We start from the raw sequence: 25,619 nt of genomic DNA on the forward strand, positions 1-25,619 counted from the left end.
GGTGGCACCCACAGCCACAAGATCGCGGCACCCAGTCCCCTCAGCCTTGCTGTGTGCCTGCCTCCAGAGTACCCCAGTCCCTTCAGCCCCCCAGCCGCCCACAACCAGCCCGAGGCACAGGCAAGCCTTGGATGGCGGCTGCCCAGCCAACGCCCGAGGTGCAGGGAAGCCTTGGATGGTGGCTGCCCAGCCACCCAGAGCCTTCTGAGGCTCAGGTAACCAGGGCCGGCTGAGGCTTGCGCTGCCAGCAGTGGCAGCAGCAGAATTGAGATGGGGGCATCACCTTCCCCTGATCGCCAGGTCACCTCCCGCCCCTGAGGGCTCCTGGGCTGTGAGAGGGGGCAGGCCGGGATGAGAGACTCCACCTCCAGTGCATGAATTTTCATGCACCGGACCTCTAGTGTATATATAAAAAGAAAAGAAAGAGACTGCAAGACAGTATTGCTTATAAGCACTTGCCAGTCAGGTACATCAGCTCAGTTCCAACAGAAAAGAAACAAGTTCTGTGCTTTGGAATCACATCTAAAGGTGCATTAGCAGTTGGCAGACTGGAAAGTAAGGAAAACTTTGAAGTCATGAATGAGTAACAGGCCCATATGGAAACATGGATGAAGGTTCTGAAACACCTTCATACCATTTGGTACGCTTATTTAGAGTTGCATCCCATCTCCAGTTGACATTCGAAGCAGAGTAACAAAATGTGTGGTTAAAGAACAAAAAAAGCAGTTTTCAGCATCTTGCGACTAAATCTCAATCCTCTCTAATTTTCTGTGAACAAGCCACACAAGCGAGATCGTCTATGGAAAGCACCACAATAGAGAAAAATTGACCTAATTACCTTTCTACCTAAATTGGGTCTTCATGTACTACAACTTTCAATGCTAACAAGTCACTTTGTCAATTTGTAAGGAATTAAAATACTTAAATAAATATCATCACTAAGACCCTGTCTGAGAGACAATGAAAAGGACACATTGAGCCCCACCAGTGTGGCTCAGTGGTTGACCTCCTATGAACCAGGAGGTCATGGTTTTATTCCTGCTTAGGGCACATGCCCTGGTTGTAGGCTGGATTCCCAGGAAGGGGAGTGCAGGAGGCAGCTGATAAATGTTTCTCTCTCATCGATGTTTTCTCTCTCTCTCTCTATATATATATATATACCTCTCCTTTCCTTTCTCTAAAATCAATAAAAATATATTTATTTAAAAAATGAAACATTGAACTAGTTTAGCATATTAATAGTCTATCAGCTTTTATCTTAAGAAATCCTGGAGTATGTGTGTGTGTGTGTGTGTGTGTGTGTGTGTGTGTGTGTGTGTGTATTCCCAAAACTCCTGAAAAGGTAGGCAAAAGTGAGATGACAGAATAAAAGTTTTAGCTCTATGGTCTAACATAACAAATATACATAGCCTATCAGATTCCCCCAGGTGAGTAAACTATGTTTTCAGTGTATTAAAGTCATTTGCCACTTTGGGGAGTGGAGGAATGTTTGGAGGGAAGAAGAAGAGGCATTAACTGCTTAAAGATATTTTAGTATTATTACATAGACTGTGAGGAATAGGTTATTCCAACTTTAGACAACAGACTAACTCTTTTAAAAAGTAATTTTGATAAATTATAGTTTAAACTCTTGCTATTTAAAAGACTCCTATAATAGAGCCTTCTTAAAAGCAAGACATATTCTCCACCCGCAATTCATCCATACTTTTGCAAATTTTCTTTGTACAATGTGACAGGCAGTTGTAATAATTTAGTAAATGGTGTGAAAGAATAGAGGCACTTTCCAAAGGCCTGACATAATTAACAGAGATCTTTTGCTCAACTGAGAAGTATCGGGCCCAATGCCAAAGAGAACATATAAAGCCAAGGCTTCACATGACAGTGATGGATTTGGTTCTTTGACACTAAATCAACATATACTCTTTTCTGAGATGCAGTCACAGATGCATTGCAAAAAATGTGGCACCAAAAAGAACTGACCTGCTTAGCACCTGGCTTCTGCTCCATTGGCGTCATGGTGAGTGTTTTGGTCTCTTTCTCATACTGGCAGTAGTATTTCACCCAGGATATTCCCAAAGCCCCTAGAATGAGAGGCAAAAGTAAGCTAACAAATTAATTTTTTGGCTGCATGGTCAGTCCGACCCCAAGATGGAAGCTGTGTACACCTTGGCTTTCAGGGTCATGCTCCAGATACAGCCCTGTACATATGGAGATCTGAACCCTCATCAACTCTTTCTACATCTGTTCTGGCTTGCTCCAAACCACTCATCTTGCCATGTTCCCTATGAATGCTGCCACTACACATCCTATTGCATAAGCTGGAAACCTATCATCAGCAAACATTCAATACACTGTGGCATTTTATGATATTATCATTGTCTCATTTATTTATATTATTTGCCTTTCTAGAGCACAAGTTAATAATAGGAACTAAGTCAGAGAACTGACAAGAAGTCATTTGTGTTTTCAACATTGTATTAAAGCTTTAGGTTTCTATGTCTGATTTCCCTACTTGTCTGAGAAATCCTCAAGAACGTGGGCAATGTTCCTACTTCCCTGTAATGTGCCCCATTTGATTGGTGGTTGGGTTCTGCACATTCTATCCGCTAAATGTCTGTCTTTTAGCTGTCTCATAGTCTCCATCTCTTTTAGAACTAAATTAGTCCCACACCCTATTGCTGACTTATCTTTTTCATCTTTTATAAGATATTTCAAGCAAAATAAAAAGTCATCATTTTTCCAATTAATTATTTCAGTGGCCTTCTCTCTGGTTTCCCCCATCTCTGTTCACTTCTTTCTAGTCCATTCTCTACTCTTTTGTTAGAGGAATGTGTAAACTATATAACTCTGTCATTCATCTCATTATAAACCATCCATGATTTTTCCATTATTTGAAAACTCATAAGGTTGGCCCACAAAGCTCTTCATGTGATGATCATATTTACCATTTCAACTTTGTCTTTTCTAACCCTTCTATCTGTGTTCCGTCTCATTTAATTACTCTGTTACCAAATAAATATGTGACCATATAATTTATCAACCATATTCAAGACATATTTAAGAGTGAATGAGGCACCACTGATAATTACATCAGGACAACAGATATAAACCAGGACTATTCTTGGCAAATCAAGACCCTACAAATAAACTATATCTTCACACACCTCTGTGCCGCCATTCATGCAGTGGTATACTTCCCTTTTTGTTTACCTGTCAGGATCCCAGTTTTATTTCCCTTTTCGTTTACCTGTCAGGATCCCAGTCATAATTCAAGTTCTACTTCAAACATAACTTCCTCAGTGAAGGTATATATATATATATATTAGAGGCCCGATGCATGAAATTTATGCAAGAGTACGCCTTCCTTTCCCCAGCTGCCGGCACCGGCTTCCCTCTGGCACCCAGGACCCGGGATTCGGGATTCCCTCCAGCACTGGGACCAGGGTTTCCCTCCGGCTGCCTGCAGACACCTGGGACCCAGGCCTCCCTCGCAGTCCTGGCTTCATCCGGAAGGTCGTCCAGAAGGATGTCTGGTCTAATTAGCATATTACTCTTTTATTATTATAGATATCCCTTATATATATTGTCAATACATCTATACTAATAAACGACCCATCAGCAGGCTGTGTGCACAGCAAGCACAGGTGGGCGGGGACTTGCAGTGTCGGGGACGGGGGCAGCTCCGGCCATGGGTCCGTAGGTGCGAGCAGATGCGCCTCTGCCACAGGCCTGGCCTGGGGGCAGAGCCACGGCAGAGCAGCCTCTCCACCGCAGCCCCAGCCGTGGGTCCACAGGCATGCAGAGGTCCGCATGTCTCCACCATGGCCCTGCCCGGGGATCTGCAGGCCTCCCCCGGCTCCAGTCTACCTCTTTGGGGAAATCCATCGAGGAGCCCCAGATGGGTGGGTGGGGCCTACCTCTTTGGGGTGATGGATCGTGGGGCTCCTGCACTGTGACAGGACACAGGCCAGGTTGAGGTACCCCCCCCCGCCCTGAGTGCACAAATTGTGTGCACCGGGCCACTAGTTTCATTATAATTATTGATATGCTTGTCCATCTTCCTCATCAAAATGTGTACTTCTTGGGGGCAAAAACGAAGGTTTTTCATTTTTTTTTGTATGCCTAATGTACTGAATATTGTCTGGAAAAAAGAATGCTCAGTAAGCATACATTCAACTGAGTAGCAGTGCCATATCCATTTGACAAATTAGAAAACAGGGACATAGAAGGATCATATAGCTAAATATTATTAGAGCCAAGATTATAAACCCATTATTCTGTACTTTTTTAATAATATTACAGGGTTCACAACCAGGGGCAATTTTCCCTCCCAGGGGACAGTTGGCAACATCTAAAGACATTTCAGATTATCACACCTAGGGAGTTTTTTAAAAATAAAGTGGGGATAAATGCTGCTAAACATCCTATAATACATAGTATGCCCCCCTCAGAACAAAGAATTACCGATCCCAAAGTGTCAATAGTGCTGAGACTGAGAAATCCTGCAAGGCAGAGTTGAAGGAATGAATCTGACAAATGGAAGAACACATTTTTGAAAACCATCAAAAGTTAATTGCTCTAAGAGAGGAAAAGCAAAATAACATCACTGCTACAATATTATGCTTTGTGTATTTAGTGGTTTTTGCCACAGGTAACCTCTGGGTAGACTCTTTTGCCTACTCTCCAGGTAGAATAATTCTGGGCAGGGAATAAAATCACAGGCTTTACGGGCATTAGGACATAGTTCACAAGGAAAATCAAACTGTACATACAGGTTTCCATAATGTAATTTAGGAGGCAGGAAAATGTGAATCATCTGCAATGTTTGGTGACTGGATAAGTTAACACATTTTTCTTGGCTATCAGTGAACAATTGCCTTGCCCACTGAAATCACAATGGTTATTTAGTGCTTTACGGGCAACCATGTAATCCTAAGGCAGTGGAAGGTACAGAGTATGGAGGTAGAAGCATAGGTTTTGACTTTTCATACACATGAGTTTACTCTTAGGCTGTTACTTGACAGTTGGCTGACTTTCAACTAGTGATATTTCTAAGCCTAAGTGGCCTCATGTGAAAAATGGGTATGACAAAGTGGTTTCAAAGATTAAATGAGATACAGTACTTAGAGCACTTAGTAGGTATAATAAAATTATTTTTCTGTCTCTGTTCCCCTATCTCCTTTTTTGCCACAGTAAAAGAGTCATTAAAATGACTAAGTGATTAACAATCCCCATTTTGAATCTCAGAGAACACCTGCGGTCTTATTATCCCAGAGCCTTTGGAAAACAATTCCTTAACCTTCCCCTCAAATTTATCCTTCTTTTTATTTTTACTACTCTCAGACTTCTCTCCAAAGAGGCATAGTTCTCAGGGGTCTGTGATCATTATTGGTGCCTGAAGTTTGGAAGGGCGAAGAAGCAGTAGGTGACTGCCTACTTAAAACCAGTGGGTATCCCTGTATTCCCACTTACATTTCTCTTGGGTATAGAGATAGCCTTCAATTGTTGGCTGTCCTGGAAGTTTGCAAGTCTGTGGAGCCTCTTTCATCCTTTTCTTAAGTTCTTCCATCTCTTCTCGGGTACTGGAGAAATGATTTCTTGTCTGTCAAGACATTATCATTATAATCATCACCATCATCATCATAAATAAGCAATTTTTGGTCAGAGACCCACAGTTTTCTTAGCTCTTATCATATGTTACAACATAGAAAAAACAACAACAAGTGTTGAATGCCATAAAGACTAGAAAACAATTTTATGGAGTTGAACAGCAGTAAAGACTAAAAGAGCAACAAACATAAATAGCAATGTACCCAGAAAACCACATATGGGAGATTTTTTTTTTTCTAATAGGAATGACATAAGACTCAAATAAATAAGGGCCCTTAGAATTCTGAGCATGAGACTGACCACTGCTTCACCAAGAGAGCAACTTCTAACTTCTGCCTCAAGTAAAGTTACTGCCTACTGAACTCTGATATAAATTCTGACCATTAGAATAAAATGTATGAAAGGATGCTTATTTTGAAGATAGGTGAACAGAAAACCTATGTTTTCATAACCATGAATAACAAAAGCTAATGGTAAGAAGTAATATTTTAAAAATTCAAAACTAAAACACAGTGGCAAAACACAATATGAAATGTGGGAATGAGAATCATTAGAGGTCATTAGCATTTAATTTCAAGATTTTCACATGAGAAGAGAAAAAATGGCGACCGAACAGGCAGACCTGTCATGCACCAGGGCCATAAAGAAAATACGACTAATTTGGAGCACATTCATCTGGAATTACCAACTGAGGTCCAGCTGAGGAGGAGACTTACATCAAGGGAGGACAGAAAACACGTGGAGACATGTAGGAAGGGTGAGGTCACGAGAGGAGCTGACCCAGTTCCCAGGGGAGGCAGGCCAGCGGGGCAGAGAGAGGAAGGAGCACTAGGTTACAGGATGGTCTTTTCCCTCAGAAGATAGAGGCTCGGAACCCAGGCTGGTATCCACAGCCCGGAGCACCAGAGCCAAGACCCGAAGCCCACATAACATCCAGCCATGAAAGGTGGCAGGGTTGCTGGCTGCGGTGGAGTCTGGAGTAGGTAGATGTGAGGCAGTTGGAGAGAAAACCTAAGTTTCATTTTGTTGTTGTTGCTGTTTTTTAACCCCAGAGCACAGAAGTATTCATTTGCAGCTACTCACTCGAGACTTGGGTGCAGGAAGGGAGGTGTGGACTTGAGGTGCCTAAGGAGAGGCTGGAGTAGAAGCATTACAGGGAGATGTGGAAAAGCAGCAGCCAGGAGTATTTCATCATAGGCCCCCAAAACTAAAGGGCCATTTTTGCTGAGAGGAACTAGCCACTCCCAGTAGCCGAATGGCAGGGAAAAAAACCAAAAAACCTGCCCTAGGTGATACACCTGTCCCACCGTCAGGATCCCTCATGCCAGACCCTACATTTTGACCTTTTCAGAAGGAATAAAAGCAAAGGCCAAGCCTATGGGTTTGAACAATCTCAGGAGCATTGGTGACTGGATTAGAGGAGGGGCCACCCACCCCCCTATGCAGTAACCAGACTGGTTACTTTCCCTGCACAGGAGAGCTAATAAAAACTCCAAGTTTCCAGCCAACCCCACTGGTCTCCATACAAGGATCTCTGCCTAGCCGAGGGCAGAGTAATATTTTGGGCCACTCACAGAGGAGTAGCTCTGGGACTGAGAAACACACCCACCACATTGCCTGAAAGCTAAACAGCACCTCCCCCATCTAAAACCCTTTCAGAAACAGACTTTTGAGTGATTAAGATTGACAGCTGGCTAGCAGGCAAAGGCAGGCAGAAGTGGAGCCCAGGGAACCAGAGAAAGTTTGCTGACTCAGCCCTGCATCCTATGCTGCTAACAAGCCTATGTTAGAGGGCAGATTGGCCCCTCCTGCATGCACCCAAGGCCTGTGGAAACAGATACAAAAGGTGCATATGTGGATCACTTGGAGTTTCAAGCAGGTTGCTGAAAGCCAAAGGAGGTCAGTTCCTGACAGGGTTAGCACCCAAGTACCTCACAGGAAGTCCAGAATTGGCAGACAGAAGGGTGGGGTCCAAAGAGAGTTCTCATGGGACACTAAACTTGGCTGAAACAAATGCCACTTCACTTTTTTTTCTCCCTTTTTTTAATTTTTCTTTTTTCCTCCCTTTTGTCTTCTCTTTCTTTTTTCTTTCCTTTCTTTTTTCCATTCTAACATTTATCTTTATCTATCTGCTTTATTGATTTGTTATTATTCTAGTCTCTGTTTTTTCCTTCATATAGCTAATTTTCCTCTTCCCTTTTCCTACTCAACTCTTTTTTTTTTTTCTATTTTTTTCTCTTTTCATTCTCTCTTTTCTTTTTCTCCTGCTTTCTCATCTTTTTACTTTTTCCTTGTTTTAGGTCAATGTGCTTTCTCCTCTAATTTATTTTTCAAAATTTTCCTTGTATTTTATTTTCATTTATCTCCCTCCATTATTTTAAACCATTTTCCTTCCCCTATCACCCTAATTCTTTATTCTTATTTTATTTATTTCTGCTCTGCATCTACATATTCCATACCCCCCTTTTTTGGTTGTTTTTTGGTTGTTTGTGCTTTATTTGTTTGCTTTGTTTTGTTTTCTCCTCATATTTTTCTTTCTTTTTTTCTATCACTATTGCTCTTTTCTCTTTTGCAATTCTCTATTCTCTGGTGGTTGCTTTTGTTGGTGCTGTAGGGGTCTTGTGTGCATTTTTGTTTTATTTCTTCTGTTTTGTGTTTTGTTGTGTTTTATTTTATTCCATTCAGTCAGCATCTCCACAACAGCTCACAAGATGTGGTCAAGGTTGAGCCACATAGCCAGCAGCCTGAGAAGAGACTCTATCCATGAACAGGATAATAACATTCAAGACCCAACTACAACATGAGTACCCAAATAACTCAAACAAGTGGGATTCCTAGAGGACCCAGCTCAGGAGATCTAAGAGACCACACAACTGGGTACCATAAAATATCTACTACATAAGACCACCCCACACAATCTGGGAGGCATAGCAGTTTGATCTAATACATAGAAACAAAAACAAAGGGATAGCAAAAATGGGGAGACAAAGAAATAACTTTAAAATGAAATAAAAGGAGAAATTGCCAGAAAAGGAACTAAATGAAATGGAGGTAAATAATTTGTCAGATAAAGAATTCAGAGTAATGGTAACAAGGGTGGTCAAACAATTCAGTAAGACCTACAAGCAACTTAATGAGAACTATAAGGGTCTTAATGAGAGCTACGCCAACATGAAAAGAGAGGTTGTAACAATAAATAAGAATCAATTGGAAATGAGGAATGACATAGCTGAAATAAAGAACACCCTAGAACAGTGGTCGGCAAACTCATTAGTCAACAGAGTGGCAAACTGCTGACCACTGCCCTAGAAGGATTCAACAGTAGACTAGAAGAAGCTGAGGACTGAATCAGCAAATGAGAAGACAATGTAGAAAAAAACAAAAGCATTTAGAGCTGCAAATGGGAAAAAAAAAGTTTTTTAAGCAAGAGGGAGTCTAAGGGAACTTTGGGACAACATGAAACATAACAACATGCACATTGTAGGGGTACCAGAAGGAGCAGAATCTGAGAAAGGAATAGAGGACCTGTTCTAAGAATGACAGAAAATTTCCCTAAATTGGGGAAAGAAAAAGTCACTCAAGTTCAGGAAACACAGAGTGTCCCAAACAAGTTGAACCCCAAAAGACCCACACCTAGGCACATTTTTAAAAAATATTTTGGTAACTATTTTGATAATTACTTGATTTTTTAATTTTTTTCTTTATTGACTAAGGTATTACATATGTATCCTTATCACCACTTGCTCCCCCACCCCCCCACTCATGCCCTCACCCCCCTGGTGTCTGTGTCCATTGGTTAGGCTTATATGCATGCATGCAAGTCCTTTGGTTGCTCTCTCCCCCTTACCCCCATCTTCCCCTACCTTCCCTCTGAGGTTTGACAGTATGATCGATTAAAATGGCAAACAATAAAGTCAAAGAAAGAATCTTAAAGGCTGCAAAAAGAGGCAAAGTTACCTACAAGGGAGCTCCCATTAGACTGTTAGCTGACTTCTTAAAGAAACACTTCAAGCCAGAAGGGAGTGGCATGAAATAGTCAAAGTATCACATGATCTCACTCATATGTGGAATCTAATAAACAAAATAAACTTATGAATAAAATAAAACCAGAGACATAGAAGCATGGAACAGACTGATGAATTTCAGAGGGAAGGTGGGGGTAAGGGGTGGGAGAGAAGTGATTAACTGGGGAAATTATATGCATATACTCATCAGCCATGGACACAGACTCTATTAGTGGTGAAGGCCTGGAAGGGGAGGGTATGGGGTGGAGGGGGTCAGTGTGTAAAAGAAAAACACAAACAAAGGGGACATCTGTAATACTTTCAACAATAAAAATAAAATTTAAAAAAATGATTGTCACATGACAGTGACAAAGGTGATCTGAGCTACCCTATCCAGTTGGACCCATTCTAGTCACTGTCCTCTAAATGAGTTAACCATATATATTAATGCAAAGGCTTCCTAAACTCATACTTGTCAAGCTATATTGGAAGGAAGATTCAAAGGATTAACCTGGTTATAGGAATACTTTATAAATCAGGGGAGGATAAGGGCTCTCACATCCTGGTGAAGAAAATTCCCCAGTAATAAGAGTCCCCAGAAATAAAAACAACAACAATAGCAACTGTAAGTCAAGATCCTTCTAAACAAACAAGTCCAAATTTATTTCCACTGCCACTTACCAACCATTTTCATCTAAAAATACACCTATAAATTTCATGTAATGAAATAACTAGCTCAAAGTCACTGCCTCAGTGATGCCTTCTTTTACTATACTAGTTGGTCAATTGTTAAACTCTCTGTGCATCTTTGAAATTTTGTTCTTAATTTTATTATAGCATTTATCAAAAGGCATTATGAGTTATCTGTGGTTATGTCTCTGCACCAAGAGACTGTATATTCATTGAAGACAGAAAAATTAACATGTCGCATTGTATGTTACAATACCTGGCACTATATATATATTCATTATATCCACAAGCATTCATTAAATGTGAGATAAATAAATAAATAAGAAAAAAAATGTGACAAGAATGAGAAGGCTATGCCTATGCCCATCTATAATGGCCAACATGGGGGGAAAAAGTGGAGAAAACCATTAATATAATCTAGTTAACTCTAGTAATAAGTAGTGAAAAAAGGAAGAGGGGGGGAAATGGACATTCATTGTAATAAAACCCACAATGAGAGTGTCTTGACTGATGAGCAGGAAAGTAGCATAAAACCTGTGCACAAACAAGCCAATAACTGAATTCTGATCTGGGAGAAAGATAGCAAATTAACAACTCTTAATAAATATTGGATAGATAGAGTTGTCAGTGGGTGTAAGGGTGGGTTTGAGCAACAGTCAGCGCCATAGACAGGGAAGAGCTAATAAAGGAAGAGCAAGAACCATCCAGTACACTAAAATATCTGTGCTCTGTACCAGTGTGTCTCGACAAATTGGCTGGGATGCAAAAACCTAGAATTCGAAAGTCAAGGTCATCAGGGTTTAAATCCAATTGTAATGCAGAGACAAGTGAAAACACCCACATACAAACTTACATTCTGCAAACTTAGCTGGAGCTTTTGTTTGTAAGGGAGGAAATCCTGTGTGAGCTCCACAGTCAAGTTGTTGGAAATGAAGAGGCTATGGAGAAAGGCCAAGACCTAGGGAAAACATGTAAAAATATATTTATCACCAGCGCCTTCTCATTGATCAAATAAAGAAAACAGAAGCACAGAAAAGAAATTCCACACCGTGTTTACCCAGTATAGTCTTAAAATCAGTCATGCAAACACAAACATGTCTACACATAGCTATTGTCTTACCAGGTTAAACATTTACACTGAACTCGGTTCCAGAAAATAAGGACTACTAACAAATTTATTCATTCAGATCCTTTTCAGATAGCATATAAAACCATTCATAATTTTGACTGCATGGAGACAGACTGTGTCTTTTCTCTCTAAATGCTAAGGATTAGCACAGAGTAGGTACTCAATAAATATTTGTTGAATAGGTAACTAAATAAATAAATGAATAAAGTAAGCATCTGTATCTTTATGAAGACTGCCATAATGCTAAAGAATTCAAAGAGCCTAAACCCAATTTTAAATTAGAAAAGTTTTGAGGGAGTTGCAGAAGACAAACAATAAATAAAACATTTTAATGCCCGAAATGTTCAACCCCATTAAAAATCAAATATACATAAATAAAAACAAAAAATATGAATTTTATCTATCAAATATAAACATTTTAAAAATAATGCTCAATGCTGGCAATAGTAAAGTATAATAAAAAATACTAAAAATTGCTAGTTTTTAGAAAGTAAACAGGTGAGCACAAATAAAATGCACACACACCATATACATATAAACATATATGTATATATAAATACAAATATATATGTATACATACATAAGCACATACAAAACTATGTATATAAATGCACGTGTATATATAGTACTATGTACCATATATACACATGTATATACATATATATGTGCATATATATATGTGTGTGTGTATCACACACAGTACTATAAACAATCTTCCTGTTTCTTTCCCAAGCTTTCCCATTTCAGGAAATTACAACACTATCCAATCAGTCAATCAAACCAGAATGTAAAGAATAATATCTGATTTCTCTTTCACTCTCATCTCAATCCAATCTATCAATAATTCTTGTCAGTTTTGTTTACAAATATGTCTCAAATCCAGCCATTGTTTTCTATTTCCACTACCACTATTCTATCCCAAACCAACCTCTTCTCTTGCTTAAAGAACTGCACTAACCTTCTAACTGGTTTCTCCACTAATAATATTGGCTTCTTCCAAGCCATTCTCCATATAATAATATCAACTCATATTATATCCTGCTTAATACCCATCAGAGGTTTCCCTTAGACTACAATCCAAACACCTTACCATAACTAGAGGTCCTATGCCATCCTTTCAGATATTATTTGCTGCAATTCCCTTATATCTCAACAGTATTTCATTCCTTGATTGCACCATTCTTTCCTAAGTTAAGGACTGTGTATGTCTGTGTTTCTATGCCTGGAATGTTCTTTCCCCATTATTCACATTGCCTCACCTTTGCTTTTTTAGATCTTAATGACAATTTCAGAGGCCCTCCTTGACTACTAGATCTAAAGTAGCTGCCCATTTTTGTTGTTTTAGTGCTTATTACAACTTACGATTATTTTATTTATGTACTAGAGGCCCGCTGCACAAAATTTGTGCACGGGTAGGGTCCCTAAGCCTGACAGGCAATCAGGGCTGATCTGTGGGGCAACCGGTGGGGTGATTGGGAGCCCCCCCACCAGCACCCGCCTTGGCCAGCCTGGCACTGCCCGCTCATCAGCCCCGCCCTCCGCTGCCACTGCTGGTCACCTCCATCTGCGGGGCGACCTGCAGGGCGATCAGGGGACCCCTGCTGGCACCTGCTTTGGCTGGCCTGGGGCCCGAGGGCAGCTTCTGTGTTGGTCGTCTGACCCCTGGTGGTCAGTGCACATCATAGCAATGCGTCGTTCTGCCAGTAGTTCCACCATTCAGTCAATTTGCATATTAGGCTTTTATTATATAGGACTAGTGGCCCTGTGCATGAAATTCATGCACGGGGGGAATGTTCCTCAGCCCGGCCTGCACCCTCTCCAATCTGGGACCGCTTGGGGGATGTCCAACTGCCGGTTTAGGCCCGATCCCTGTGGGACATCCCTCTTGCTATCCGGGACCACTGGTTCCTAACCGCTCACCTGCCTGCATGCCTGATAGCCCCAAACCACTCTGTCTGATGGCCTGCTCACCCCTAACTGCCCCCATGCCAGCCTTCTCGCCCCCAACTGCCCCCCCTGCCGGCCTGATTGCCCCCAACTGCCCCCTGCCAGCCTGCTCACCCCCAACTGCCCCCTGTCAGCCCCCAACTGCCCCTCCTGCCAGCCTGATCACCCCCAACTACCCCCCATGCCATCCTGCTCGCCCCCAACTGCCCCCCTGCCAGCCTGCTCACCCCAAACTGGCCACCCCTGCTGGCCTGATCACCCCAATTGCCCTCCCCTCCTGGCCTGATCACCCCTAACTGCCTCTGCCTCGGCCCGGCCACCATGGCTTTGTCCGGAAGGACATCCAGAAGGTCTCCTGGTCTAATTAGCATATTACCATTTTATTAGTACAGATATTTTTCCTTCCCTTTGGTCTACTGACACGAGACAGTAGTATTCATAATGACAGAAATTGAGTCTGCCTTGTTGACTATAGCATAACCAGTGTTTAGCACAGTGCCAAACACATAATACAAGCACAATAAATGTTTATGGGATGAATGAATAAATACTTGTTTGCACATATACATAAACAGACATATGTAAATGACAGATATACATAAACACAGATGCATATATTAGTTTGCAATATATGCATGTTTATGCACATAGGTATACACACACCCAAATCTACAAGTACATGGGTATATGTATATAGAGAAAAAAAATGTAATAGGTACATAGAGTACATGGGAAGAGAATGCCACAATATTAACAGTGATTATCTCTATATGGGGAATTTTGTTTTTTGTTTTGTTTTTCTTATAATTTGTTATAGCTTTTCTGCAATAAGAATACATTTGTTATAACAAAAAGTTGTTAAAATTCAACTGTTAAATCAAAGCACACCATATTTTATAACAAATTAAGGAGATTTAAGTAAAGAAAAAGTTAAAGAAAATAGAAGTAAAAATGTTAGAATGGAAAGTCATTGAGTACACGGGACATGAGTTCATAGCACAGTACCTGGGATATGATGAGTATTTTAAAAGGCTTTATGAAAGCATGAGAGGAAGAAAGAAAGAAAGAAGAATAAGGTAAAAAGAAGGGAGACAGAGCCTGTCCAATGTAGCTCAGTGGTTGAGCATCAAGCCAGGAACCAAGAGGCCACCATTTAGATTCCCAGTTAGGGCACATGCTCAGGTTGTGGGCTCCATCGATGATGTTTCTCTCTCATCTATCTCTCTATCCCTCTCCCTCCCTCTCTAAAAAAAATCAATAAAAACGTGTGTGTGTGTGTGTGTGTGTGTTGTGTGTGTGTGTGTGTGTGTGTGTTAAAGGGAGACAGCAAAAGCCAGGGAGCGCAAGAACAAGAAAGGAAGAAAAGAAAGAATAAGCATAGCTAGAGACAAAAAAATGGGTGAGGAAAGATTCATTTTTAAACAGGGAATATCTTTCACATTCTTCGAGGTTCCAATTTTATGATCAAAGTTCTCTGTATTTACCAAGCATTTGTTAAATATTTTTAGGGCATTAACCAACAGATAGAACTTACCGGCTCCACAATATTGAACTTCTTGGACTCCTGAACTTCCTGTATTTGATAAACATAATCAAGGGAGGACTCGAAAAAAATGTGCCTCTCCTTGTCCACCTGCAGGTCTGCCTGTATAAAAAGGGTAGCAAATGTTACAAATCAGCATAGTCATTCATGCAAGTCAGTGCTTATGGGATCAACAGAATGCTAGAGCTAGAGAAGGTTTTAGCCACCAAGTAGTGATCTTATTTCTTTGTTTTACAATTAGGGAACATGAAGCCACGAGATAAAAGATGATTGACACAAGACTTCGGTTTCTGGTCCTACAAGTAAGAAGCCTGTAAGTTGTCATGCCCATTGTCATTCAAGAAAAAAGCTAAACAAGGTAAAAAATCAACAACTCCTCTTAGATCCAACAGAGAATAGAAATCAGAGAGAACAATGTCTCAAAAACTGTATAGACATTTGAATATAAAGAATCAAAGCTGTTGCTGCAGCCTATATAAGATATTTAAGAACTCTCTAGTAGGTCCAAGATGGTGGCATATGTGAACAGTGAGCTTGCACCCTCCCAAAAACACATCCAATGTACCCCTATATTTACAGAAATCCCTCCTGAAAGACAACTGAGAGCCTTTTTTTCAATAGATTCTGCATAACAAACAAGAGAGAGAGAGAGAGAGAGAGAGAGAGAGAGAGAGAGAGAGAGAAGCGAGGGGGCGGGTGTGAGATATAGAAGGCTGAGGAACCACGAGAGCTCTACAGAAGCTGAGGGAACAGCCCAGGACCAGAGAAACTGGCACACATCATTATTTACAGGTCCTAGGCATGTGGATAGCAGATGGAAGCTCCATCCAGGTTCTATGGCCAACCTGCAGGTGCTGCAACACATCCTCAGCCACCATCCTGGAGCTAGATCCAACAGAAGAAGGAGGGCATGATAGCTTGCATCAAAAAAGCTTCTTCACTCAGAGACTGATCCAGCAGGTGTGGCAGGGTTATGTTTCAGTGTTATGCTTCACCCATTGGGTTGCACATACATGTGGCACTACTCTGCCTGGAGAGAATAGAGAGGTAGCAAAAGACTGTGGTCCCTGGTTATAGGAATGTCCTATCTGGAGGAAGTGCAGAGATAATGGGGCACTGCTACTCCTACAAAGAGTATGGAGCTGATAAATCGGCTGTGGTGCCAGCACACAGAACTGCCCCATCAGAGAAAGTGCAGAGATAGGGGGGCACTGCTGCATGCACACATAGGGCTTCTCTGCCCAAAGAAAACACAGATCTAGCAAAACCTTGCAGATCAATGCAGAGTGAGTGGGGTGCTGCCGTGCATTTGGGTAGGGCTGCCAAGCCAAGAGAAGGTAAAGAACTAACAAAGTAAGGCTATTTGTACACACAAGGCTGCCCTACCAAAAGAAAGGGTGGTGCTAATAAGTGGTTGTGATACAAGAAAGCAATCATGCAGAACAGCCCAGCACAAATAATTAAAACAACAGGACATGATGAGCACACACAAAGTAGTCCCTTCTATCATGCAGCCCTCCCCATATTAAAAAGGCAAGAAAGCACACACACACACACACACACACACACACACACACACACACACACCAGGCTACCCAAATCAGAACCCACTCCTTCAGGCCATGTGAAACAATACATACTGCAGGCACCTACCCCAACTACAACCAGCAAGCTAAAGGTATACAACACACAAACTAACAGGGACCACTATTTTAAGAATGGGAAAGGTAACTAACTATTCAAACCAACTCAAAGGCACAAACACAGAAAGTCAAACAAAATGGGGAGACAGAAGAATATACTCCAAATGAAGGAACAAGAAAAAACTCCAGAGGAAAATCCTAATGAAACACAGTTAAGTAATTTGCCAGATAAAGAATTCAAAGCAATAGTCATAAACATATTCAATGAACTTGAGCATAGAATAGAAGAACTCAGAGAACACTTGAATAGAGATAGAAAATGTAATAATCAATCAGAGGTGAAGTATCCAATAACTAAAGTGAAGAATACATTATAAAAAAACAACAGCAGCTTTATAAATACAGAAGGACAGATTAGTGAACTGAAGGCAAAATAGTGGAAATTATCCAATCAGAAACAAAATGAAAATAGACTTTTTTTTTAAAAAACTGAGGATAGTATAAATCTCTGAGATGCATAAAGCAACCTAACATTCACATTATAGGGATTCCAGAAGGAGGGGAAAGAAAGGGGGAAAAAAAATTTTTTTTTGAAGAAATAATGGCTGAAAACTTTCCTAATCTAGGGAAGGAAACATATATTAATGTCCAAGAAGCATAGAGAGTCCCAAAAAAGATGAATCCAAAGGAAAATAAAACAAAGAAAAAAAAAGATGAACCCAAAAAGACCCACACCAAGATATCCTATATAATAAAGAGCTAATATGTAAATGGTCATCACACCCTCACACAGTAACAGCTCAAACACTCAATACTGGGGAGAGAGGAATGGGGACCAGCCAGGCACAAATGAGCTCACGAGAGAGGAATGGGGACCAACCAGGCTGCAGCCCAGGAGAGGGACAAGCCACACATCCCATGGTCCCAGGCGCCAGCGGCTGGGGCTGTGGCCCAGGAGAGGGACTAGCCACCTGCCCTGCGGTCCTGGGCGCCAGCGGCTGGGGCTGTGGCCTGGGAGAGGGACAATCTGCACACTCCACAGTCCCCACAGTCCCAGGTGCCAGCAGCTGGGGCTGCAGCCCAGGAGAGGGACAAGCCGCCTGCCCCACAGTCCCAGGCACCTGAGGCTGCAGCCTGGGCTAAGCCATCGGCCCATGGTTCCTGCAGCTGCAGCCAGCCTGGGCAAAGCCAGCCTGGGTCCCAGGTGCCTGCATCCAGCAGGAGGAGGAAATCCTGGGTCCCAGATGTGGGGCGAGGCAGAGGCGGTTAGGGGCGATCAGGCAGGCAGGCAGGCAGGCAGGCAGACAAGCAGTTAGGAGCCAGCGGTCCCAGATTGTGAGAGGCAGTTGGACATCCCCCGAGGGGTCCCAGATTGGAGAGGGTGCAGGCAGGGCTGTGGAACCCCCCTCCTGTGCACGAATTTTGTACACTGGGCCTCTAGTATTAAAATGAAAATGAAAAAGTTAAGAATAAAGGAGACAATTTTAAAGACAGAAAGAATGAAACAAGTAACATACAAAAGAAATCCTATAAGACTAAGCTGATTTCTCAGAAGCAACTTTACAGGCCAGAAGAAAGTGGGAGAAAATGTTTAAGTGCTAAAAGAAAAAAAAAATCTATCACATATAATACTATATCCAGCAAGGTTATTTAGAATTGAAAGAGAGATAAAGAGTTTACCGGACTAGCAAAGACTAAAACAGTTCAGCCCTTGCTGGTGTGGCTCAGTTGGTAGAAATATCACACCATTACCAAAACATTGCAGATTCCATTCCCAGTCAGGGCATATTTCTATGTTGCAGGTTCAATCCCCAATCAGGGCACATATTGAAGGCAACCAATCAATGTTCTCTCTCTCTTTCCCTCCCTCCCTTCCTCTCTCTTCCCCTTTCTTCCCCTCTCCCTAAACTCAATAAGTATACCCTCAGGTGAGGATTAAAAAATAAAATAAAAACATTCACAATCACTAAACCAGCCTCACAAGAAATGGTAAAAGGGATTTCTTTAAAAAGAAAGAAAAAGTCCAGAACCCAAATAAGAAAACATGGGAAGAAAAAAGATCTCACTAGAGGAAGATGAGGGCAGAGTAGGTGGAAGTTGCACTTGCTTCCTCCCAGCCCCAAACTGGAATTTAAATTATAGAATAATTGACCTAAATAATCAACTGAAGACTAGTTAAACTTAAGTCTTATAATCAAGGATTTACAGAAGTCACCTTGAGACTGGTAGAAAGGGCAGAGACGTGAAAAGGTCTAGCTCCAATTGCAGACAGCAGCTGAGAATCCAGAGGAGTATCTAAGCTGCAAAGGTGCCCCCTGAGGAAAGTGGAGTCTCAACCAGACACTGGGTGCCCCAGCTTGGAGCAACAGAGCCAAGAGGAGGCAAACACATAACATCTGCTTGTAAACATCAGCAGGAATTCTGTCCACTATGGAGAGAAGGGAGTTCAGTTAGAAACCCAGATGCCCTCTTAAAAGGACAGAACACAAAATTTCCTTTGCATACACTCCCTATGGGATCCAACAGAGGGAGAGTGGATTGGAACAGTCTTGTGAGAACAGTCTTGGGCTACGTGGCTCCAGGAAGATGGCGGAAGGGACAGGATGGCCATGGGGTACCTGTGCTGAACCTCTCCCACATCACCCACAGATGCCATCTTTCCTGGGGTGAACACTTCCCTCCAATCTGCATTGGCCTAGGGCGACTTCACAAGCCCCAACCTCCTGGCACCCTGTTGTATGGTTGAAGCTCACACTCTGTGAATGAGTCTGCTGCCTGAGCCTATGATAGAGATTTTCTTGAAGGGAACTTGAGGATGAACTCAAGAAGAATCAGAGACAGAGTTGTGTGGCTCTGGGGCAGAGACCATTTTCCTCCTGAACTGCAGGTCAGAGGATGCCCCAACCCTACTGGAGCACCCCCATCTGCACAGCCATAACAGAAGAGCCTCTTGCTGCCTGGAGAACTCCCCCAACATAGCAGCAGAAATACCAACAGCGGGAGCATCCAGCCCCTTCAGCCAGAGCAGCAGCACCACAGACCCCCATAAGAGACCCAATAGCCCTATAAAGAGAGAAACTTCAGCTTAACCCTCCTGACTCTGGGTGGCCAGACCTTACTGAGCTTGTGGTCCTCAGCATTGTCAACCATTTGTGGTCAGTCTGATTCCCCAGTGCAGAATACTATGCAGAAAGTCTGGGCAGAATATGGGAAAAACTGAGGTGTGTGGCTCTTAGGATGGGCCATTTTTTCTGCAGACACCAGATGTGTGCCATCATTTTTGTGCAAAGCCCTCCCTCCACATGGCCAAACTTTGGTATGTGTGAGCATTCATAAACACTGCTGGACTCACCCTGATGAATCCCTGAGATATGGCCCCACCACAAAGGTCAACAGGCACAAGACAGGTAGTGGCCAACCATGATGTACCCTGAAAATGTTGCAGAGTGGCCTCAGACCCAGAACTGGTAGCAACTTTGAATCTGTATCATTTTTTTTCTTTGTTTAAATATATATTTTTATTATTTTTTATTGTTTAAAGTATTACAAATAGTAGTACATATGTCTTCTTTTTTTTGGTATCAATTTTTGAATACCACTCACACCTACCTGGTTTCTCACTAAGATCCTCCCTCAAGAAACTCAACTACAGGAAACTAAAAATGGTGGTGGAGTAAGTTGATGCTCCACAGACATGCTCCCAGGACCAAAATGGAATTACAACTAAAACCCAGAAAAACTCCCTGAATATTCAGCAGAAGACTTGCTGGAGAAAACCCTGATAATCAAGGACAGAAAGTGGAGACTGCATAGAGACTGGTAGGAGGAGCAGAGGTGCAAAAGAGCTGGCTGGGCTCCCACAGATAGCAGCTGAAGTTCCAGAAAGATATCTCAGCTGTGGGGGGCTTCCCACTGAGAACTCTGGGGTCCAAACCTCAAACTGGGTCCCTAGCAACAGAACTGAGAAGGGTATCCACATAACATCTGGCTGTGAAAAGCAGCAGGGTTGCTGTCTGCCAAGGAGAGACAGTTGGAAAATTCAGACACCCTCTTAAAGGGCCAACACAAAAAATTCCCCGTGGAGCCACCCACTTTGTGATCCGGCAGAGGGATGGCAGTGTGGACTTGAGCTGTGTGAGCAGAAGCCAGGATCATGGGTGCTGGGGTTAGAGCTCAGAAGGCAAACACCCTGGTTTCCTGTGCTGAGTCATTCCCTCAGCTAAGGAGGTCATCCTTCAGAGGCAAACATTTGCTATATAGGCTACCTTGCCTGGGGGAACACAGTTGATCTACCCTATTGGAAAACACCTTGCCCCACAGAGCTGAGTTGCTGAGACCCATTGAGAGACTATAAATTAGCCTCTAGGCAGAAGCAATTACATTACACTGTTGAAAAAAACTCTTGCCACACATGTGGAAGATTGCCCAAGGGCAAGTCAAGATAAAATCTTATCAGTCTATAGACAGAGACATCCTCTGGAGGCTTTGAATCTTTGCCTGATCTAAATAGTCAGAAATAGCATTTGACATTGTCCTGCACTAGAGATTGAGTGGCATAGAAGATCTACCTAATACATAGTCACCAACCCAAAAAGGCAGCCAAAATTAGGAGACAAAGAAGCAACACCCAAATAAAAGAACAAGAGAATTCTACAGAAGAGATAAATGAAATGAAGAAATTTATCTGATACAGAGTTCAGAATAATGATGGTAAAGATGCTCAACAGCATGAGAAAAAAAGATATAGTAACTATGAAAACAGAAATAAAGAATGACATAGCACAAATAAAGATCACATTGGAAGGAATACACAGCAGATTAGGGGTAGCTGAGGATCGAATCAGTGAATTAGAAGACATAGTTAAAAAATCACTCAATCAGAGAACCAAAAAGAAAAACCAACTTAAAAAAAAAGGAGGACAGCTTAAGGGAGCTGTGGGACAACATGAAATATAACAATATTCAAATAGCAGATGTGCCAGAAGAGGCAGAAAGGGAGAAAGGTATAGGGAACATGTTTGGAGAAGTAATGGCAGAAAATATCCCTAACGTGGTGAAGGGAAAAGTCACACAAGTCCAGGAAGCACAGAGAAACCCAAGAAAGAAGAACCTAAACAGGCCCAGGCCCAGACACATCAAAATGAAAATGCCAAAAATTAAAGATAAACAGATAAACTTAAAGGCAGCAAGAGAAAAGTCAACTGTTACCTACAAAAGAGCTCCAATGAGGCTGACACCTGATTTCTCATCAGAAACCTTACAGGCCAGAAAGAAATGGCATGAAGTATTCAAGGTAATGAAAGCAAGGATCTGAAACCAAGATTACTATATCCAGCAAGGCTATTATTCAAAATAGATAGTCAAATAAAGAGCTTCCCAGACAAAAAGAGGCTAAAGGAGTACATCACCACTAAGCCAGCATTACAACAAAGGCTAAAGGGACTGCTGTAATAAGAAGAAAGAGAGAGAAAAACCTAGGCATACAGAAGTAAAAAGGCAATAAATAAGTACTATCAATAATGACCCTTAATATAAATGGATTAAAAGCTCCAATCAAAAGGCATAGAGTAGCGCTCTCGCTTGTTTGGCTCAGTGGATAGAACGTCAGCCTGCAAAACTGAAAGGTCCCGGGTTCGATTCTGGTCAAGGGCACATGCCTGGGTTATAGGTTTGATCCCCAGTGGGGAGCGTGCAGGAGGCAGCCAATCAATGATGCTCTCTCATCATTGATGTTTCTATCTCTCTCTCCCTATCCCTTCCTCATTAAAATCAATTTTTAAAAAAAGGCATAGAGTAGTGAAATGGATACAAAAACATGACAAATCTACAAGAGACCCACCTCAGAACAAAAGACATACACAGGATGAGAGTGAAGGGATAGAAAAAATTTTCCATGCAAATAGAAAAAAAAAAAAAAAAGATTGAGTAGCAATACTCATATCCAACAAAACAAACTTTAAAATGAAGTCCATCACAAGAGACAACAAAGGTCACTACATAAAGGGTTCAATCCAACAAGAGGATATTACCCTGGTAAACATACATGCACCCAAGATAGAAGCACCTAAATACATTAAAAAAAACAAAAAACTTCTAGAAGACTTTAAGGGAGATATAGACAACAATATGTCATAGTATGAGACTTTAACACCCCTACTTCAAAGGATAGATCTTCCAGATAAAAACTTAACAAGGAAACAGTGACTCTAAAGGACACACTGGGTCAGTTGGATTTAATTGTCATTTATAGAACATTTCACCCCCAAAGCAGCAGAATATACATTCTTCTCAAGTGCACATGGATCATTTACAAAGATAGACCACATGTTAGGACACAAAACAAGTCTCTACAAGTTCAAGAAGATTGAAATCATATCAAGCATCTTCTCAGATCACAATGGAATGAAATTAGAAATCAACTGCAGTAAAAACAAGCAATAACTTTCAAATGCATGGAGGCTAAATAGCATGTTATTAAATAATGAATGGGTTACCAGCAAGATCAAGAAGGAAATCAAAAACTTCCTGAAAAGAAATCAAAATGAACATTCAACAGCCCAAAACCTCTGGGATACAGCAAAAGAAGCCCTGAGAGGGAAGTTCACAGCACAACAGGCCTATCTCAAAAAACAAGAAAAATTAACAATAAACTATTTAAGCCTACAACTTAAAGAACTAGAAAGAGAACATGAAAATCCAAGAGTAAGTACAAGGCAGGAAATAGTAAAGATTAGAGCAGAAATAAATGACATAAAGACAAATATACATATATATATATGTATATTTTTGTCTATATATATATATATATTTCATATATATATGAAAAAAATCAATGAAACCAAGAGCTAGTTCTTTGAAAGATCAACAAAATTGATGAACCAATAGGCAGACTCAACAATAAACAAAGAGAGAGGACCCAAATAAATAAAATCAGAAACGAAAGTGGAGAAGTAACCACTGACACCACAGAAATACAAAGGATTGTGAGAAAATAAAATGAACAAGTATATTCCAACAAGCTGGACAGTGATGAAATGGACAAATTCCTAGAAAAATACAATCTCCCAAAACTGAATCAGGAAGAATCAGAAAACCTGAATAGGCCAATAACAGCTGATGAAATAGAAGCAGTAATAATAATAAGAAACAAAAAACATCTCAGCAAACAAAAGCCCAGCTCTGGATGGCTTCACAGGGGAGTTTCACCAAACATTCAAAGAAGAATGAACACTTATGCTACTCAAAATATTTAAAAAAATCCAAGAGGAAGGAATACTTCCAAGTTCTTTTTATGAGGCCAGCGTTACCCTAATTCCAAATCTTGATAAAGACACTACAAAGAAAGAGAACTACAGGCCAATATCTCTGCTGAACATAGATGTTAGAATCTTCAATAAAATATTAGCAAATCTCATCCAGCAATACAGTAAAAACATCAGACACCATGACGAAGTGGGACTTATTCCAGGGATGCAAAGCTGCTACAATATTCACAAATCGATAAACATGATACATCACATAAACAAATTGAAAGACAAAAATCACATGATCATAGCAATAGACACAGGGAAAGCATTTGAAAAAATCCAACACACATTTTTTTGATAAAAATCTCTCAGCAAAGTGGGAATAGAGGGAGCATATCTCACCACGATAAAGGCCATGTATAACAAACCTACAGCCAACATCATATTCAATGGACAAAAAAACAAAACAAAACAAAAATTCCCCTAAGAACAGGAAAAAGACAGGGATGTCCACTTTCACCACTCTTATTCAACACTAGAGGCCCGTTGCATGAAATTCGTGCATGGAGAGGGGGGATGTCCCTCAGCCCAGCCTGTACCCTCTCCAACTGGGACCCCTTGAGGGATGTCCGACTGCCCGTTTAGGCCTGATCTCAGTGGGATCGGGCCTAAATGGGCAGTCAGACATCCCTCTCACAATACAGGACTGCTGGCTCCCAACTGCTCGCCTTCCTGCCTTCCTGATTGTCCCTAACCGCTTCTGCCTGCCAGCCTGATCACCCCCTAACCACTCCGCTGCCAGCCTGATTGATGCCTAACTGTTCCCCTGCCAGCCTGTTTGCCCCCAATTTCCCTCCTCTGCCGGCCTGGTCACCCCTAACTGCCCTCCCCTGCAGGGTTGATCGCCTCCAACTTCCCTCCCTTGCAGGCCTGGGTCCCTCTCAACTGCTGTCCCTTGCAGGCCTGGTGCCTCCCAACTGCCCTCCCCTGCTGGCCATCTTGTGGTGGCCATCTTGTGTCCACATGGGGCAGGATCTTTGACCACATGGGGGCATCCATATTGTGTGTTGGAGTGATGGTCAATCTGCATATTACTCTTTTATTAGAAAGGATAGAGGCCTGGTGCAGGGGTGGGGTGCCAGCTGGTTTGCCTTGAAGGGTGTCCCGGATCAGGATGGGGGTTCCCTTGGGGCGTGGGGCAGCCTGAGCAAGGGGCCTGTGGTGGTTTGCAGGCCAGCCACGCCCCCTGGTGACCCAAGAGGAGGCCCTGGTATCTGGAATTTATTTACCTTCTACAATTGAAACTTTGTAGCCTGGAGTGGAGCCAAGCCTCCTGCTCGCTCCGTGGCCGGCAGCCATTTCTGTTGGGGTTAATTCACCTTCTATAATTGAAACTTTGTAGCCTTAAGCTGAGGCCTGGGCCTGGCCAGGGTGTGCGGAAAGCTGTGCTTTCGCCGTTGCTTGGGGCAACCCTGGCCTGCTCTCTCAAGCTCCATGGCTGCCGCCATTTCTGTTAAGATTTGTTTACCTTCTATAATTGAAACTTTGTAGCTTGAGTGGAGGCTTAGGCCTAGCAAGGGCAGGCGGAAAGCTTGGCTTCCTCCGTTGCCTGGGAAACCTTGCTCTCTGTGGCTGTAGCCATCTTGGTTGGGTTTATTTGCATACTCACCCTGATTGGCTGGTGGGTGTGGCTGATGGGCGTGGCTTAGGCATAGCAAAGGTGCAGTCAATTTGCATATTACCCTTTTATTAGGTAGGATAGTGGTGGAAGTCCTACCCACAGCGATTCGACAAGAAGAATAAATA

The 25,619-nt window shown here is 42.0% G+C and overlaps 1 protein-coding gene across 1 annotated transcript in view; it reads right to left on the reverse strand.

Moving 5' to 3' along the window:
* Positions 1–25,619, reverse strand: part of OPHN1 (oligophrenin 1) — a 625,127-nt gene that overhangs the window by 227,837 nt on the left and 371,671 nt on the right. Inside the window, exons 7-10 of the mRNA XM_054716147.1 lie at positions 14,915–15,025; positions 11,158–11,262; positions 5,473–5,602; positions 1,981–2,081 (exon numbers count right to left, since the gene is read on the reverse strand). Coding sequence (XP_054572122.1) covers positions 1,981–2,081; positions 5,473–5,602; positions 11,158–11,262; positions 14,915–15,025 — 447 coding nt within the window. The remainder of the gene's footprint in view (positions 1–1,980; positions 2,082–5,472; positions 5,603–11,157; positions 11,263–14,914; positions 15,026–25,619) is intronic.

This window comes from Eptesicus fuscus, chromosome 1 (genome assembly GCF_027574615.1).
Source record: "Eptesicus fuscus isolate TK198812 chromosome 1, DD_ASM_mEF_20220401, whole genome shotgun sequence".
Lineage (NCBI taxonomy): Eukaryota > Metazoa > Chordata > Mammalia > Chiroptera > Vespertilionidae > Eptesicus > Eptesicus fuscus.